This window comes from Meleagris gallopavo, chromosome 14, assembly GCF_000146605.3.
Source record: "Meleagris gallopavo isolate NT-WF06-2002-E0010 breed Aviagen turkey brand Nicholas breeding stock chromosome 14, Turkey_5.1, whole genome shotgun sequence".
NCBI classification, from domain to species: Eukaryota; Metazoa; Chordata; class Aves; order Galliformes; family Phasianidae; genus Meleagris; species Meleagris gallopavo.
The window spans coordinates 16,582,822-16,601,132 of NC_015024.2; the positions used below are offsets into that span (position 1 = coordinate 16,582,822).

The 18,311-nt window shown below is 39.4% G+C and overlaps 1 protein-coding gene across 1 annotated transcript in view; it reads right to left on the minus strand.

Annotated features, from left to right (window-relative positions):
* The window catches only part of LOC100541675 (contactin-3), a 125,764-nt gene that overhangs the window by 4,549 nt on the left and 102,904 nt on the right, over positions 1–18,311 (minus strand). The window contains exons 10-19 of the mRNA XM_010718739.3: positions 11,671–11,798; positions 10,099–10,274; positions 6,732–6,849; positions 5,457–5,615; positions 5,216–5,365; positions 4,557–4,627; positions 3,476–3,710; positions 3,203–3,318; positions 2,640–2,826; positions 4–116 (exon numbers count right to left, since the gene is read on the minus strand). Coding sequence (XP_010717041.1) covers positions 4–116; positions 2,640–2,826; positions 3,203–3,318; positions 3,476–3,710; positions 4,557–4,627; positions 5,216–5,365; positions 5,457–5,615; positions 6,732–6,849; positions 10,099–10,274; positions 11,671–11,798 — 1,453 coding nt within the window. The remainder of the gene's footprint in view (positions 1–3; positions 117–2,639; positions 2,827–3,202; positions 3,319–3,475; positions 3,711–4,556; positions 4,628–5,215; positions 5,366–5,456; positions 5,616–6,731; positions 6,850–10,098; positions 10,275–11,670; positions 11,799–18,311) is intronic.

Genomic DNA, 18,311 nt, shown 5'->3' on the forward strand with positions numbered 1-18,311 from the left:
TACCTTATAGCCAGTCACCTCAGACTCATTCTCCATGGCTCTTACTTCTTCCCAGTTGAGGATGACTCTGGAGTCAGTAACGTTCCACACAACATTTCCTGGTGGCTGACTGGGTGCTTTGAATACATAATAAAAGCATGACTTTAATTTAATTGGCATTACTGATTTATCCCACAGTAGGAAATAACAGTTCAGGTAATTGATTGTCATTACATGTTGGATGTAAAAGCAAGTCAAATACAGCCTCGTCATTTGTACACTTTATGGTTCAGCGAATAAATTGGAAAAACAGAAGGAAAAGAAAACAATAGCAAATAAATGTTATTTCTGAAGTTGCATTATCTGTTGATGATGTTTCATTAAATGCAGTCAAACAAAAGCGTATTTCTTAGGACACGGGTGATCAATTAGAACATGCTCTAATGAAACCAATGATGATAACAGACATTTCCTATTTGTAGTATGTTTTCAAGAATGAGTAAATACTCCACAATAAATTTAGTCTTAGTGAATATTCAAACGAATGCGCTATGCAGATTTACTTTAACATGGCTGAAATATAACAGGTGATGAGATTTTTTTGTTCTTCTCTTGAGGCATGATTTTGAAATGCAATCTGTATGGTTTCAGCAGTTGGAACAATCAATAGGCTTTAGCTAAGCAAATCTTTTGGTTTTTTGGGGGTGTTTTTGTGGTAGTGCTCGTGGACAACCTGAGACTTGTTTTCAAAGGGAGTGGTATGCTTCTGGCTGTATGCTTCAATGGAAAGGTGAAGTACAAACCTGTTCAAGATGCTTCAATTTGACTTCCCAGAAAGTGGATCATGCTGCAAACCACTCAGCCATTAAAATATTTCTAAATGTGTTAAGGAAAACAATTTACTGTTGCTGTCACCTAGTGGAGGCTATTGCTGCTTAGGTGGACTGCTCCAAAGCTTTGATGCTGAAGGTATCCACTATTAACAGCTAACAGTGCTTTAACAGCTTCGTGCTGGCACTCATGCTTGTGGCTTTGTTTTTCCTTCCTTTCATTTTTAAGCTCATTTGCATAGGTAGATCCATTAGCAGTCAGATCATAAAGCACCTGATTATAGAGCACAGCGCTGTGTGGACACAAAATGTGAGGCTAAGATATAAAATAACTGAAGTCTAACAACTATTCAAAGATTTATTCTTTTGCAGTATTTGCCTTGTTCTATATACTAAATAGGATTCAACCTGATGCACCAGTAACTAATTTCTGTAAATGTAAATTTTTTTTTCCTGAGATTTGAGTATTATAGCAGATACAGTTTACACACTCAGATATTAAAGCTGAATTTGAGAGAAATGAGTCACTCTCTTAAATCCAAAACAAAATATTAACGTCATCTAAAAAAATGAAGAATAATTACATAGAAACTGTAAACCTCCACCTACCCACCAGACTTACAGAAATGATTCAAAAGGCTCTACTTTGCTTCAGCTACCCAAACGTCCAATAATCTTCAAATTTGCAATAGATAACATCAAACTATTATGTCCAGTATGAAGTGTGCAAATAGCTACACAGATTTCTCTAGGACTCATTAGATCTTAAAGTTAGTCACACACACTAACATTTCTCTTAATTTCAGCTGACAGACAGAACAGTTTGTTGTAAGACCTCCTGAATATTAAACAATAACAACATCTCACCTTGTAAACTCAGGCAAAACCTCCACAATTAACTGCACTTTTATACAACAAAATGTTTAAGACTAATTTAGGAAAACAACTCGTGTCAGATACAAGTTGTAGACTATGAGGTCTTCACAGCAATTGTAAGTTATTGTGTAATGTAATTAATGTATTTAAACCCCAGTAAATATAAATTGAGTTAGGTCATCTGTGCTAGTGAGTGATGCTTGTTTCTGCACATGAAGTTATTGTGAAATTATGGTTTCATAATATTGATGATACAACTCCTTTCAGCAGAAGGACATGAATGACTGTTCCGGGGAGGATGACCTTTTATATTAGATATAATTGTGCGTTCTTGTGAATCTGGAAGAAATACTTCAAAACTGATTACCCTGATTTTGAGTTGTATTACAAAGCAAGAGCACATTAAATATATTTTCCATTTGTAGAAGAATTACTGCAGTCTTTGACAATCTGTTCTCCAACTTAATTTCTCCTTTTTATAATAGGAAAGGGGCCTCTTGTGTAACTTGATTAGGGGAGAACAATGGACATGAATGATTATTTTGCATGAATTGTGTGAGGATCATTCAAATGCCATGCCCTGGAGAACTTAAAGATGTTCTAAAACCCTGAGAAATTCAGTAAGTCAGTCACTATTTTTCCTTCCAAGTAACAGAATTTTTTCTTTCTACATTTCTTAAGTCACTAAAAGAATAATAAAGTTTTTATGCAGAAATGATCTTACCTCAGCTCCCAAGGTATGGCTGAGTTTTAAGTACTCATTTTGCTAAAATAGCAGAGGGCAAAAACTTGAGGATCTATGCTTGATTTAGTTGCCCAGCTCTTCTATTCTGTATGAAGATTTAGGTCACTTATGTGCATTGTGATTCCCACTAATGTGTCTATTCCTCACTTGCCTGCAAATGCTCACACACACCATCATGTCCCTCCCCACTTTATATCTGTGATACTTACGTGTCTTTTTTGTGGTAGCATTCACCGTGGCACTGAAGGGACCTGCTCCAGCACTGTTGTAGGCACGGACAGCTGTGTAGTATGCTAAGTTGCTCTTCAAACCTGTTATTCTTATTGAAGTTTCATTCCCTGCAGCTTTAACTCTGTTTGAAGATTCTTCTTTTCCTCCGTTATTCCAGTACCTCACCTAGTAGATATAAAACAAAGCTACTTAAAATGTTGGATAAACAGTCAATTCCCTGCAACACCATTGCATTTGACTCCTTCAGGTGCATATCTCTCAGCTGAAAAAGGTAGAAATATATTAAAGTTTCCAAAATGTGTACACTGTTCCAACGAAATTTGCTCATCCATCTGCCTTTCATGCTTGCTGCCCTTTTGACTGCAGAAAAAGCAAAACTGAAACATTAGATTTTGCTCAAATTAAAAAATGACAACCAGAAGAAGATCACTGCTTCGTCTATGAAGTAAACAAGTTAGACTTGTCTGGCATGAGCTATGTGTGTAAAGACATTCTGGATCGTGGCACTTTAGAACAAGAGGAGCATTTAAAATGATGTTACCTCATAACCCAGTAGTCTTCCACTACTCATCTTCCAGGGAATGGCTTTCCAGGAGACTTCGATGACAGAGGAGGACAGGCTTGTCACAGACACACCAGAGGGGGCTACAGTAGGCTCTGCAATTGGAAATCAGCACTGGAGAGATGAGCAGCATAGGTGATGGTGCAAATAAATATGTTCATGTTCAAGTTGACCTCAGTTTTATCAACTGCTGCTATATTCTTTGATAAAACATCTCAATTTCTTATTAAATATATGGAGAAAATCACATACCTTCTTCAGCTGAAAAAACGGTGGTTACTGAACTGAATGGCCCTTCTCCTTTATTGTTATAGACACCAACTTTGACTTCATATGGTGAAAATGGCAAGATGCTTTCATTCCTAAAGACGTATCTGGGCGTGTCAGGAGAGGTGACTACAGTCTGTATCCATGTTGTGGTGCCAAAGGGGCGAAAAGCGACGACGTACCCAAATCCTTCTCCATTTTGCAACTCCTCAGGGATGGGCTGTGAGAAAAGCAATCAGTGACAGAAGCCCATGATGTTACAAACCATACTGGAAAAGCTTTGAAGGAAGAAAGCATCGCTGTGAATGTAATGCATGCGACTGTAAACTGGTTCTGATCTGCATCTGGGATCACTGCATGAACAAATAAAGTCTGGTACAGTAGAATGAAATGCTTTCTTTTGAAACTATCTGCACATCAAGAAAAGAGCAACTCCCCAGAACATGTCTTGTTCTCCAGTAAGTACACTGCTTTAAGACACTTCAGTAAAGATATCTTCAATTTCTGGTCACAATTCATAGTACATAAATAATTACCAAAGTACTATCTTTGCACAGTATCTGTACCTTCCCCTGATGTGATCTGATTAAGTAACAACATAGAGTTGCTAACATCAGTAAGAAATAGCGTGGTAACATTTCTCAACTCATTAAGAATAGGACACATTATTTAAAGTAGCATCTGATCTGTTAGCACCTACATGGAGAGTTAATGGTAGGAAAGTACAAACTGGAAAGCTGCACTGATCTGCGAAACACTGGCTTAACCTTTGAGCAACAACCAACCCTTCCATTTCCCATCCCTCCCCGCCCCCTTCTGCCTTGACAACTGTTTGAGAGCATAAGTAATCATGTTAGACAAGCTAACTGAATTTCTTACTGATTGGAGTCTAGCAGTAGCAAGTTAAAGAGGGAAGGCAAACGTGCATAGCTCACATTACAGAATGTTACCGAGCACATATACATCCTAGATGAGAAGCTGCTGCAGCCAGGAAAATTCATCTTTAAAGAAGCGTTTCAATGAAAACAACCATTCTCTGAAGAAAACTGCTTGCCAGAAAACTTACATCCCATGTTATGACCAGTTCAGACCTGCTGCCGCCTCCCCCACTGACTTCAGCTGGGGGAATTTCAGGAACTGTGAAAAAGAAACGTACAGCTGTCTACGCCGTGTAAATAGATGAGATGATACCACAAGTTAACCTCATTCTCTGGAGCTAGCTCTCTAGTTTTCCTATTTCTTCTGCCAGTTGAGACAAGTGCTTTAGAACCTGCATGGGGCAGACAGGGTTTTTTTTGAGCATTTGCAGAACCCCACAGATGGAACCCTGTATGCTCTGCTTTAAATGTTTATGAGCATCTAAAAATCAGTGGCATGCTTCAAGTTTTCAACAGGGCTAACTTATCCAAGTAACATCTTGGATTTCAATCAAGTCTTTCTGAGCAGAAAACTGTCAAAATTCACCTCTTCCCCATTCATTAACATCTTCAGACTGTGCAGCACTGACTAAACAGAGTTTGCCATGCTAAAAACAGCTGAAATATATTTGGATATGTGGAAATAAACTGTCCCAAAGCTAAACACGAATACTCATTAACAAACTAGTTACAGACTTTTACTTTTCATGAAAATTCCAAGTTTAATTGAAATGAGCTAAATACGTGATTTTTTTTTTTTAATATATTCAAGATGCTGAATTAAAGACAAATAGAAGAACCCACTAACCTGCCTCTTCAGTTCTTACTTTTTCTGAGGGTAAACTAGGTTCTCCACCTCCTATTTTGTTACTGGCAACTACACGAAATTCATATTCCACCCAAGGATTTAAATCCACCACTGTGGTTGTGAATGTATTTCCATCAATCACATCTGGAACTATTAATAAAAAAAGAAAAATGAATTAAGAACCTGATGTATCCTGGCCAAGCATATTTCAACAGAACCTGTAACAAGAAATGTGCATTACCTGTGGTAACTCGCTGCCAGCCAACTGAAAAAGGTGTTCTTGCTTGTACAGTGTAAGCAGTCACTGGGCTGTGATTGTCTGTGCCTTCTTGCCAGGAGATCTGAGCTGTAGTATCAGTTATTTCATCCACTCTCACGTGTTCAGGGGGCCCAGGAGAGCCTAGGAAAAGATTGAAATATAGCTGGTGTTTAGGTGTTTAGTAAAGCCAGTACCCTGGTAATCACTAATACTGCAGTAAGGATTCCCATTCTATTAAGGGAAGAAGAAAACGTTTAGATGAGGATAAATATTTATTAACGTTAATTATACTTGCATCTGATAAAGTAATTCTGAAATAGGAACCCTGAACTACTACACACATTACAGGTTTAGTTCACCAACCTTTGTTCACCACGATTCCTCTTTCCATTCCACATTATCTTTTACGCTGGTCCTTGATGTCCTCTTTTAATCTATTAATGTATCTCTGTAGTCTGCCTACTTGTTATCTACAGCTGTTTTAGTGTATGAAGCACTGCAGCAATTCTTCATCAGAACATCTGACCAGCACCACGAGCAACAATTCCATCAGGCAAATGTTCTGCTGCATTCTGGAAAAATCCTGACTCTGGGCAGCCTAGCAAAAATGCTGTTTCTGTCTTATCTGCACCAGCAAACAGGTGATATAACTAACAGTACAAAGGAATTATAAAACACCTGGTATATTTTGAAATACATTGAATAAATCTTGATTGCATCATGTTGATTTCTGGATTACTGCTTTTCTTTTGCTGTAAATGTAATCATCAACAATGGAAGCTATAGTTCATGCTTAGCTCTGCAAGCAATCCTGCTCAGGAAAAAAAAAAAAGGAAATAAAGAAATAACCCTGCGTTATATAATTTGAATTCCTGTGTGTCTCCAGGCCAAAACCCTTCAAACACTTTGGCAGCAGATGCCCATTTCCCAGGAAGGATGCTGGACCATGAAGTCACCATTTAGCAGACACAACAACAACAACATCACAGTTGTCAGTACTGAACTCCACTCATCAGTGGCTTGAAGGAGTGTCATAAGAAAAGATATTATGTCATCATTTATTATATTCTTCAATTTTTCTTTTTTTTTTTTGAAAAAGCAAGTTTCATCCAAAACTGAGCCTAACTTCAATGCAGAATCACGTAATTCAAGTCATAGATGAACAGGTTTTGTAATCTACACCATAAACTGTTTCTGCAATCGACAGCACACAGCGTTAAGAAAACACAATTCATGGTAAGTGAAGCTGAAATTTACCTCGTACTATAAGGTCAGCTGCAGATGCCACACTGTCTACTTCTGTCTTCACCATACAAACGTATTTTCCACTGTGTTTCAGCTGGATGTTTCTAATCATCAAATCTCCTGATGCACTCTGTCAAAATACAAAGTTGTTAAATGAATGAGCATATTATTTAATATTCAGCTCACGTTTTGAAAGAGGAGAAAATATCACACCGAATAGATAAAGTTTAAGATAAACTAAATAAATAAACTTTATATTAAAGTTGTCCCAAAATTACAGGGGCAGGACAGCAGGTTATTACCCAGCAGCTGCTCCATGCTACATGGCTGTAAGCACTCTCCTAGCAGACAGGAGTGAATGCCCCTACCTGCATGAGAAGCAAGCTGCAGCACAGATGCCCAGCACTGGGAACACATCTGCAGACAGCTGTTTAGAACCGTGAAGAAAGTCAGCACCCTGTGACCAACTGCTTGCCTCCAAGCCACAAGAAAGATGTGATTCCTACAGCCGTCACCCAATCTGACTTTCTAGACAGAATTCATAAGCCTAGTTAGCAAAGACATTCAAAGAGTTAAAACAGGTAAGCAACAAAGCTGGACCTGGTCCGTTCTGAAGGGTTAAGGATAGAATTCAGAAAGGTACAGCGTGAGTCCTGGGTCAGTGTGCTGCTCAGGGGCTCTCACTGAGCACCTCGTATCCCTGGCAGTTTGTCTGGGATTTCCTTCTGCCAAGCTACTTTGCATTGTGAGCACACTTGGATTTAAGCATTATGCCTCTGCAGCTCTTTGGCTGATTGCCCTGATTTTAAGGTCCTACGTCTATTCTTTCTTTCTCATTGTGCATTCAAACGTTGGTCATTTCTTTTCCTTCGTCCTCTCTCATGTTACACTATGTGGTTGATCAGAATCAAAGAAAGTGTGCAAAAAGCTTGAGTGAGTGATAGCTGTAACTTAGCACTGTTACAGACTCGGTATTATTTGTTTTCTACGTTACTGAAACAGAGCACTCAGTCCTAAACTTCTGGTAGCCAGTTTGCTTCAAAACCTCCCCATGTGCCAGCTGAATGACTGCCTCAGCCCTGTTCACATCAAAGCTTCCAAGTGAAAAATCTGTCAGATTTCAATTTTTTTCCCCTCTTCTTAATTTTCTGGAGCAGCAGTTTCAGTTGAGGACAGAACCATACTTTGCAGGTATTCACAGCTCTCCGACCACGACTGAGAAGTCGGTGATTTGGGAGAAAGGGAAGACATGATTGCTGTGGTCTCCAGAAGACAAGAGTTAACAATCTTTCCAACCCTTTGCCTTTAGCGATTAATTATTTTTTATGCTCACACTAATTGCTTCCGCTTGGATCCTTGTATTTCAAGAATAATTTGTTTTCATGGAGACTTGTTATCTCAGATAAATCTCTAACTATATGCAAATCAGCTGTGCCATTTTGTCACAAGCATTTCTTTTTGAGCTTGAGTTTCATTCACTGATGTCAACACCTGCAGTTGATGTGTAGGATGAGCATTAGGATGTCTCACATAGAAGCTGAAAAAACTTTGCCTGCTTCCCTTCCAAGTGTGGTAATATAAATACAATGCCACGTCTTCTTTAAAAACAAAGATGTAAACATTTAGAGGACAATCCAGCACTGGTTGCCTCCAGTACCCTAAAAGTTCAGCTGAAGGCAATCTAAAATCCATCTAACTTGATTGGAAGTGGATATTCAGGAAATGACCAGCAACAACAACGGATGCACACAAAGCAAATCATGTTCTACGTGAACTAATTGTAGCAAACTAGATTTAAACCATCTAGGCAGATGGACCGTCAAACAGAATAATGTTACTGAAACATAAAACACTGAAATATTAACACCCTATTTAAACTATTTGTGGGTGCTTTGCAGGAGCATCCTGAAGTACTGAGGGGAGGATGTGCAGCAGCAAAAAGCTCCAATGCAGAAGGCACTCAGCTCCCATGGCTCTGCCGACCATTAGCAGTGCCCACATTCTTGCCTAGCCAGATTAAATCACTGTCAGTGTGGACAAATCCAGCTGACAGTAAGGCCACTTTCCTTTCTCAATGCTACACAGAATAGCAATAAGCAGAAGTGCACGCACAGTACAAACATCTGCTGGAATAGCTTTTGCTTTTCCTGACTGCATTGTGATTTCAGCCATTGCTGGCCTGTATGAATACGTGGGTGATACCAAAAGCAATTTAAAGGAAATCTGTTCTGAACTATGAAATCTGCTTGGTTTGCCTATAAATCATTTATCTAACAAAAAGTACAGTACAACAGTAATATATCCTATATTTTTCTAACCATCTGGAAGACCAGGACATGGTGCCATAACATTCCCATTAACCACTACATGTCAGGGATCTCAGGCATGCATGGCAAGGATTGCCAAAATATCATTACACAGATCTCCATCCACTAAAAAATCATTTTCCTTTTGCCATGTTTATCAACAAAGCTGAAGTCATGCACAGATAGTTCCATTGAACAAACATGCACTGGAAGGCTTCTTACTGGGATTAAATTATTCCATCAACATTAGTGGGATTCAGACAAGCCCACATAATAGTTCTCTGTATTTGTTAGTTACCTATGGAGTTTTTCCACTTAGGAGGTTCAATCCCCTTTTTTAATCAATAAGACTAAAAAAAGTCACCTAAACTTCAGTATTCCACAACTACCCCTAGTTCTATACCATACAACAAACTCCCAGGTAAGATGTTCTAGAGTCAGAAGTCTGAGTTGGTCGATACTCTGAAATTTCCTTCACAACTGGTTGAGAAGTTTCCATGAAATCTTATTTTTTTTTTAAGCTCTTTGTTTTGTTTTGCTTTGTTGGTGCTTTTTTTTGTTTTGTTTTGTTTTTTCATGTGGGGAAAAGTAAAGTATGGCATCCCTCTGTCACAGAATCACAGAATGGCCAGGGTTGGAAGGGACCTCAAGGACCTCCCCCCCTGTCACCAGGGGAGACTTATAGAGAGAAGTGAGGGAAACACCAGGGGTACAAGAGCAGGAAAAATAAGATGGATTTTTTTTGGTTTGTTTGCTTTTAGGCTTTAGCTCTCAAAATCTGAAACAAGTTCCTCAATCTGTCATTGCTATGTTTCATGTCATCCAAGGAAAATCATGTAGGGCCAGATGCAGAGACACAGGTAGGCACTTAGAAAACTTCAGGCCTAAAATATGAGATGTCTGGATACCAGATTATGTGCTGCAGGGTAGCTCAATGAATGACTTCTCTGCAAGAAAGAACACCACATTCCATACATCCAAAAGAGAAGAAAAAACCTTCACAGTGTTGGAAAGAACAAGCGAGTCTGTCTGTGCTGCATGCATCTATAAGAGAAGAAGTGTTCACAACTTACCCCTCCAACCTTCTCAAAATGAGAGGCATCTTTTTTGAAGTCGGTCAGTGTCCCATTGAAATACCATGTGAAGCTGATGTCCAGTATAGGATCGTGCTGAACCTGGCAAGGCAAGATGACGCTTTCTCCAACAGTGACATCCATGTTTGAAGGTGCCAAAGTGATCCTTGTTGGTTCTGAGAGCAGAAAAATCAGTTATTGGATTTCTGTAGTACTACGACTTGTCTGCCACTAATGTTCTACCATGTTCTACAAGCCTGATTAATGACAGTCACTTCAAATTATACAGCTGGACTATAAATGCTACTGACTGACCTCTCTTGTTGGAGCACTGTACTGTTGCACATTTACCAGTGGGAGTTTGTTGAAACTGAAAAAGTAGCTATTTACCTACTGTGTACAGACCAATATACCTCACCAAGCTAAATGCACTGCAACCCACAGCAGTGAAATTACCATTCAGAAGCACGTGTAGTTCTCAGCAATAACCCATATGTTTTGGAGCAGGATGCTGTGGTAGCAACCATGGGGAAGATTAAAAGGTGGGAGTGGAAGAAGCAGATAACAAAACCTGGAAACCAGAGGAAATCTATATAGGGTAGGACGTGTTGGGTATCTGGGTCTGTATATCATATAAAACATAAATTGTGCCATTAAGAAAAGGAGCTTACAATTCCCGAATCACATGAACAGAACAAATATCACATACCGTGAATACTGCAAAAATTAAATTTCCTTCTATAAATCCTCTGTACATAATTCTGTTATTTGTGTATAAAAGGGCATGAATCATTTAAAAACAGACTGAAAATCTGTAGCTGTTTCTTCACTGAACCGAATAATTCTGTTTGGATCTATGAAATGTATGGGATATGCAATGCAGTAGGATATTAGATAATTCTGCATTTGGAAAACCTTTTAGTTATTCCCATCTTTAAAAAAGAACATCATGAGAAAAGAGTCTTCAGCTAGACTTCACAAAGCACTCCTCCTCAATCAGCATCTCAGACAGCAGCTAGCAACGGGCGTCTCAGTGGAAGGGGCAAGAACTCTTTTAACAGCAATTATGTACACAATTAGCTTTTGAAAGACTTTATATTTTACTGCCTGTGGGGTCCCTGAGCACTCCTGCAGCTGGAGCTTCTTCCACATCTTTTTCCATGAGCAAATAAGTGTATAGTTCCTTAGGGCTAAAGAGATTTTTGGACTGGAATGTATAATGACCTCTAATATTTTTGGTTGGCATGAATTTCATATTCTGGTTTTTAACAAGTTAAATAAAAAGAAGTGCAACAAGCTTGTTTAGTATTCAGGTAACTAAGAGAGAGCATGGAGGAAAGTGTTCAGAACATCCTCATCTCAGGGCCAAGAAATCTCTGTGCCAAAAGGGAGAAAATCCCTCAGTCTCTTTCCTCACAACTAACCACAGATCTCCTTTTATTTTTATAAATTCTTCAATATGTATTTTGTCACACCTTTACTTTTCAATGCATTTGATGTTTGTTCAAAGCACAAATGCAGAATTCATTGCAGTTCAATGTCAACCTGGCCCCCTCTTTCCAGCCCACCTACCTGTAACTACTAAGTTTGTAGTCCCACTGGCTGTTCCAAACTGGTTTGTTGCCACACAAGTGTAGCTTCCAGCATCAACTTTGGTCACATTGGTTATTCTTAGTCCTCCATCCTTTAGTAATGTGATTCTAAAAAAATTACAAAGAGATTTTGAAAGTTACAGCATTTTTTTGTTGACAAAATGTTTGAATACTCATTTAGTTACTGTGGTATATCAAACTGCACCAATTTGCAACATGGTATTTGAAAGTTTTGATGGTATACACTGACTATAGGTAACACGGAAAAAAACAGAAATACTCCTAAAAAAAAAATATTAAGCAAAGGAGACTCAAAGGAGACTCACATTACTGATAGATACACAAGAAATCCAACATCCCAACAGTAGAGCTGAGATCTTAGACAACAGCAGTGGGGGGACCTAAAGGCAAGGATAATTTTAATTCCCTCTTTCTGGTCCTCCCATCTGTCATATCCTTACGTGCAGAACCTTCAACCAGCTCTTCCCTGAGATAACCTGGAGCTGCACAGAGACCTGTACAACTGTACATAACTGTTCAGAATAACTGGGAAAAAAAGGTAAGCAACAGTTTCCTGAAACGTCAGTCCATTTCAAATGTATCACAGTGATGCTACACTGCCCATCCCCTAGGCAGCTTAGCTAACAGGCAGTTTGGAAATGTCCCAGACACCTCACAACCAGCTAAAGAGAATCTACAGAACAGCAAACAACATTAATACTGGAGGCAAACCTCTAACCACATTAGTTGGCGAGTCATATGCAGTTGTCAAAGCACACACATCATCTGAGAAGGCAGCAATGTGCTGGAACTTAATGCTGCTATCTTCCCTTTTCCAGAAGAGTCACGAGGGTTTTGTCTTCTCGCTTGCACGTATTCCAGCATTAACCTGCTTCTTCATTCAGTACAAAATTAAATACACATCCCTGCTGTTCCTTTTATTTTTAATATACGTGAGGGAAATTAGTATCAATAACTTGTCCCAGCTGAGATTCAGTTCTCTACAAGAAGCAGATTAAGTCTTCAGTATTAGTGGGAATTGGGAGCACTTCCTTCTCAAAACTTGCTCCAGGCTCGGGGTAAGCAGGATGCACACACAAGTTCTTTGTTCTGCCATTCACACACTGCACCTAACAGCTCCATGTGAGCAGTGCTCGGGGTGAAGCTGCACGTGCTGTAGAGCTGACCAAGGACAAGGAGAGCTTCCAGCTGCAGAGCTGGGCAGCTGGAACTGCAGGTAAACTGCTGGGCAACACCTTACGTGGTCGAAAGGCAAGTTGGCCCTTAAAGGACATATGCTTCAGTGAACTGCACTGTCATTAACTATTTATACTGACTTACATTATAAATAATACACCACGATGATGGCAATGCATTTGAATCCATTTTTCAGAGAATAACGATGGTGGTGAATAAGAACAGCTTAAACCAACTCGCGGTCTGATGGCTTCAGTGATCTTATCCTCCACCTTCGGCTTCCCTGATCCTCCAAAACCATCTTCACCAGCCACAGACCACAGCAGTGGGATTTTACTGTGCCTCTGTGCTGCTTTCCCTCAATAGCAGGTTCACCTCATTGCCAGGCCACATGGAGACTGCACTCTGAATGTCTAAAAGCAGAGCAGTCTGGATTCCTTCCACTGCTTCACTGACAGTACAAAGCTCTTCGCAGTGAAAAGCACTATAAAATTAAGCTCAGCTTTTAATTGTTTTTCTTAATTATTTTGATTTTTTTTTGCGTGTGTTTTCTTTAAAAATGTGCTATGACACTCAATATTGTGGTACCTGAGATAAGTTTCTTTTGGGCAAAATCAATCATGAATTATGATTTCAAGCAAGCTATGGAGTTTTCAGACTTTCCACCTATTGGTTTATGCTACAATGGCATGCATTGCATCATCTATTTTGAAGCAGTTTTCAGCAGAAAAGCTGCAAAAACAAACGACAACCCAACAGTAATGACAAAGTCTTAGATCAAACAAACTATAAATAGGACTGGGGTATAAAATAGAAAATGTCTATTGTTTAATTAAAATGAAAGGAAAACACATTTTTAGACTGCTCTGAGCTATCTCAAAGCCTAGCTCATCTAAACCAATGAAGCAAGAGGCTTATTAAAAAGCCAAGACAGTTTAGAATCAAGTTTTTTTTTTCTTTCAGAATAAAAAACAACCACCACCCAACAAATCAATTCTTGAAGAAAAATGACTGTCAAAATCTTTACAGCAAATTAGAAAGAGCAACTCTATACTTTTTCAATTACAGAGCAGTAAATATAGCTCAGCTTATGTAAATGCAACACCTAGCAATAGCTCTACCCCTTTCTGCTGAAAAATTAGACAAACTGAGGCATTTAGTACACATAAAGTTATGAGATATTCTCACACTGATAAAACAGACAGTGGCAGCCTACTGCCAGGAAGAGATCCAGATTTCTAACACAGACCAATAATACACGTCTTGGAGTTCTCTGTATCTGCAGCAGTTCTCCTAATACATTTTGCTGAAGACCAGCAATTTTTAAAGTGAATTTCATTTTCCATGAATACTTCTGATGAACCAACAGCAGAAACTTTAAGCCCCATAAAATAAAGATAATTGGCTGAAGAATGCTTTGGCACACGTGCATTAGCACAACTGGAGACTGACTTAAGGACCTATCTGCTCCTCAGATCAAAATGCGTTTGGCAAAAACGAAATCATTCTCTCTTGAGAAAAACTGTAGGAAATCAATCCTTGAGAAGACTCTCTTCTCCAGCAGTCAAAAGGATGGCATAAAGAAATACCTAGAAAAGCCAAATGTCCCAGCTCCTGCCCAGGTTATCATGCTCTTTGATTGCTGTCAAAAGATTGGGAGTAGACTTCAGGGTTTCTGATTTGAGAGACAAAACTAGGAGAGTATTCTTATCCCACCTAAATTAGGAACATGGATTTAGCAATACAGACCTTTCCAGCCACTGAACTTACAGTCTCCATTAATTCTGCCCAGTACCCCAGGTGTGTTTTACTGATCAGGTCACAACCAGCCAAGCTGAAAGCCAGCTATGAAATGAGAACATATACTTTTAATACTGACATGTTATTTTACTACAGTTGCAGACTGTACCATATTTCCAGTACTTTCAGACACTGGGAATAATATCACTGGGGATTAGAAGGCAAGTGATGCTCCAGGAAGCCAATCTGAAATCTGTTGACTTTCCTGTATGTTGCCTAAGAACATCCCAGCTATTCTGCATTCCCTGTCCTCACTCCTGCTTGCTCAGACAACTGTGACTGCACTATATAGAGGCTTACATATATTACCCTTACTTGTTAAAATTGGTTAAATGGAAATGTTGGTGCAGTGTAACCACCCACCCAGTGAAGGCCAGCAGACGCCTCAGGATCCAGGATTCCAGGTCTTCCAATGCAAGGCTGCCACTTGAAGTTTTGTGCCATTAATGAAATCGTTAATGAATGCAAATTTGCTCATCTTCCCATGCAATGCTTTACTACTAAAATAACAGACAGTTAAACTAAATCACTGTCTTTTTCTATTTGTCAGATTATTCAGCGGAAAAGCCAAATATTTTAGACCCTTAGTGATCTGATAATAAATATAAACATATTACTTTCTAGTTCATAACTCTTCAGTACAAAGGATCAGTGGAAAGTGGGTCAAACCAGCTTTTTATATATCAAGCAAATTCCAACTAAATTAAATCAGATTACTTAACGAGAAAGCCAGCCAAAATAAGCTCCTATTGAAGCACTGGTAAGTAAATGCATTACTTTCCAGACCACAGCGTTTCAAACTGTAACACAAAATGAAGTAAAAATACTTAATTTGAAACCCATAACTGAACCTTGTACAGATTATGCAATATTTTATCAGGAATAGTACCTCATCTTTTCTTTCCCCCTGAACTTGACATCACTTAATCACAGTGAAAGATGCTAAAACTGGAAGTTGTTTTTCTTTTTGAGAGACAGACTTGCATTGGGATGTTTGCTAGTGAAGGTGAAGTTTGCAATATCTTTTCATCTTGTTCTGCTCTTAGTATTTTACAAACATCTAGGAATACAGGCGGATGAGCTTATAGATGAAATACTGTTCTGCACCAACTCAAAATCTTAATCTTTTTCCAGCCATATACTAGAGCAATAATATAAAAACATTTAATGAAATCTTCTAAATGGGTACCTAGGACCATATTTGGGACGCCTACTGTTTTTGATGGAGATAAGCTAACACTGAGTGTATTTAACCTTGATTAAAACGTCTAATCTCTTTTTTGAAATGCACATTAAGAAATAAAAGCTCATCCATCTGGAGATGGGGGCCTTTCAACAGAGAAGATGGAAGGTTTCCCCTCCTGGAGATGCTGTGATCTCTGCTATCAGGAGAAGCTGCTCCAGAATATTTTTGAATAAAAACAACCAGGATGCGGCTTAACAACTGCAGACATTTTTAAAAGGCCATACAACACGAAATGATTGGAAAGAACAACTTAAGTAAACACAAGCTGCCTCTAGCCCAGTGATACACACAATCATTATATGGGGTAAAAACACACCTGTGCCAGTTAACCACGGATTCCCACAGTCAGTACCTAATCTGGAAGCACTGAAGACATTCTTGTTAATTCCTGACTGTCACGCTCATACATCCACAATAATTTGTTTCACAGTTCCAAAACTGCATTTTGGAGGGGACTACTCCCTGTTTTAGTACCCAGTTCATTTCATTCCCATTTTATGCCTTCACTTTTGCATACTCTACACTGAACCACATGCCTTAATTCTTTCTGTGTTCCACGGTTCTTCACTGTCTTGTTCTCTCTTTTCAAGATATACTTAAAAAAAATAATAATAAATGGAATATTTTGCAAAACTAACAAGAAACAAGACTGTATTCTTTAACAGAGCAATTTCTCAGTCCAAAGGCTCTCGAATCCATTTGACTTATACATTCTCCCCTCTACAAGATGTATGAGATTCAGCTCATTTAATTAAAATTTACTGAGTCATTATCCAAATCTCCTACATACTGAAAATGCAGCACCATTTAAAAATAAATTAGAAATACAAGCAACAGTGCCATCAAAATGAAAATCTTTCAGGCTTTACAGAAGTAATGTGATCAGTAACCCCAGTGAAACATAAATCCGCATAGAACAGAACACTAGCAGTACTCTGAAGTAGCACATGGCTTTACTGCAGCAGAGCACTGATGCAGTGTGCCTGGGGCTGTGGGGATGGGACTGTGCTGGCACCCCCCCCAGAGAGGACAGGCTCCAGCACCTGCATGAATGCACACAAAAACCAAAACATCCCACTGCCTGATGTTCAACAAACTGTTCTACACTTTGCTGAACAAACAAGTCCATTACACCACAGACAAACCAACAGCACTATGGTTCTAACTATCCACAGACAAATAAATACACCGGGAAAACTGTACGTTTACTTATCCTATGGGACACAAGAGCTGTACCCCCTTCTGCAGAACGACTTTCTGCAGAAGAAGCAAACAGCTCACCAGACTTTCCTGAAGACTGCAATTACCCTGCTGGCTCTTCACAGGCAAACTCCAACTGACTCCATGTATTTCTCACAGGGTGCTCTATGAGAGAGACCGAACCACACTGCAGGTCTGAGGATCAAACACATTCAGCTCTTTCTGCCTCTCCTATAGGTAAAGCACGTGCTGCACCTCCATGTCCAGCATTATCATTTTTTGGGAAGTCACTCCACTCTTTCTCTACCATTTAAAAAGCCACTCTCTGTCCCACCCCCCCTACAGACCTCCCCATCAGAAGCTTAGTTAATAGCTTAAAAATGTACAGCTAATTGGAAACTGAATGGGAAGAATTGTAGAACTGCGAGAAATTCATGAATTGCAATTATTCATAGCAGACAGTAATGAACTATAGTGCTTTCTGCAAAGAATCACATTTCTCCTTTGCTCTGAAGGAAAGTGGACTCCATTTAGATTAATTCAGGAGCACTGTCTTGTTATTCCGTTTCCCCTGTAAGCCATTTATATGTGCTGTCAGAAATACAGAGGGGCTGTATACACTTCAGGCTGTATTTTGGAAATATCTGCACTTTGCAGAACTGAATGGTGGAATTTGTGTTTTCAAGAAACGCACAGATGTAAGCAAGGTAGCATTACGTGTGCTCAAAACACTGTCAGGAACTGAACATCAGTTTCTTCCGCTGGTACCATCACCACATCTGAAATGAGCAGCTGCTGCTTTGGAATGGCAATTCAAAGCAGCCACAAAGACGGTGTCTGGTGTTGATCCAGAAAGTTCCCAGAGTGCCACTCCTGGCCAGAACTCTTTGGACATACGTGGAGCCCTGCGTGGTCCGTGCACGTCTGACAGCTCTGAATCCTTCTAACCAACACAGGTTATCTGCTGCTGACAGGCGGCTCCAACAGAGCAGGAGCAGGAAGGCTACCTTCCTCTGCATTCTTTGAGGAATGACGTAAGGGCAAAAGCTAGGAATTCTCCTATGTGGAAAGAATCCTGTGCTGTGTATTTATTTGCACACTTACAGAAGTTATCAGAAAAACAACAGCCAACTCTCATCAAAAAGAGAGAGGCTTCATGCAGTGTCAGCAAACAGTGT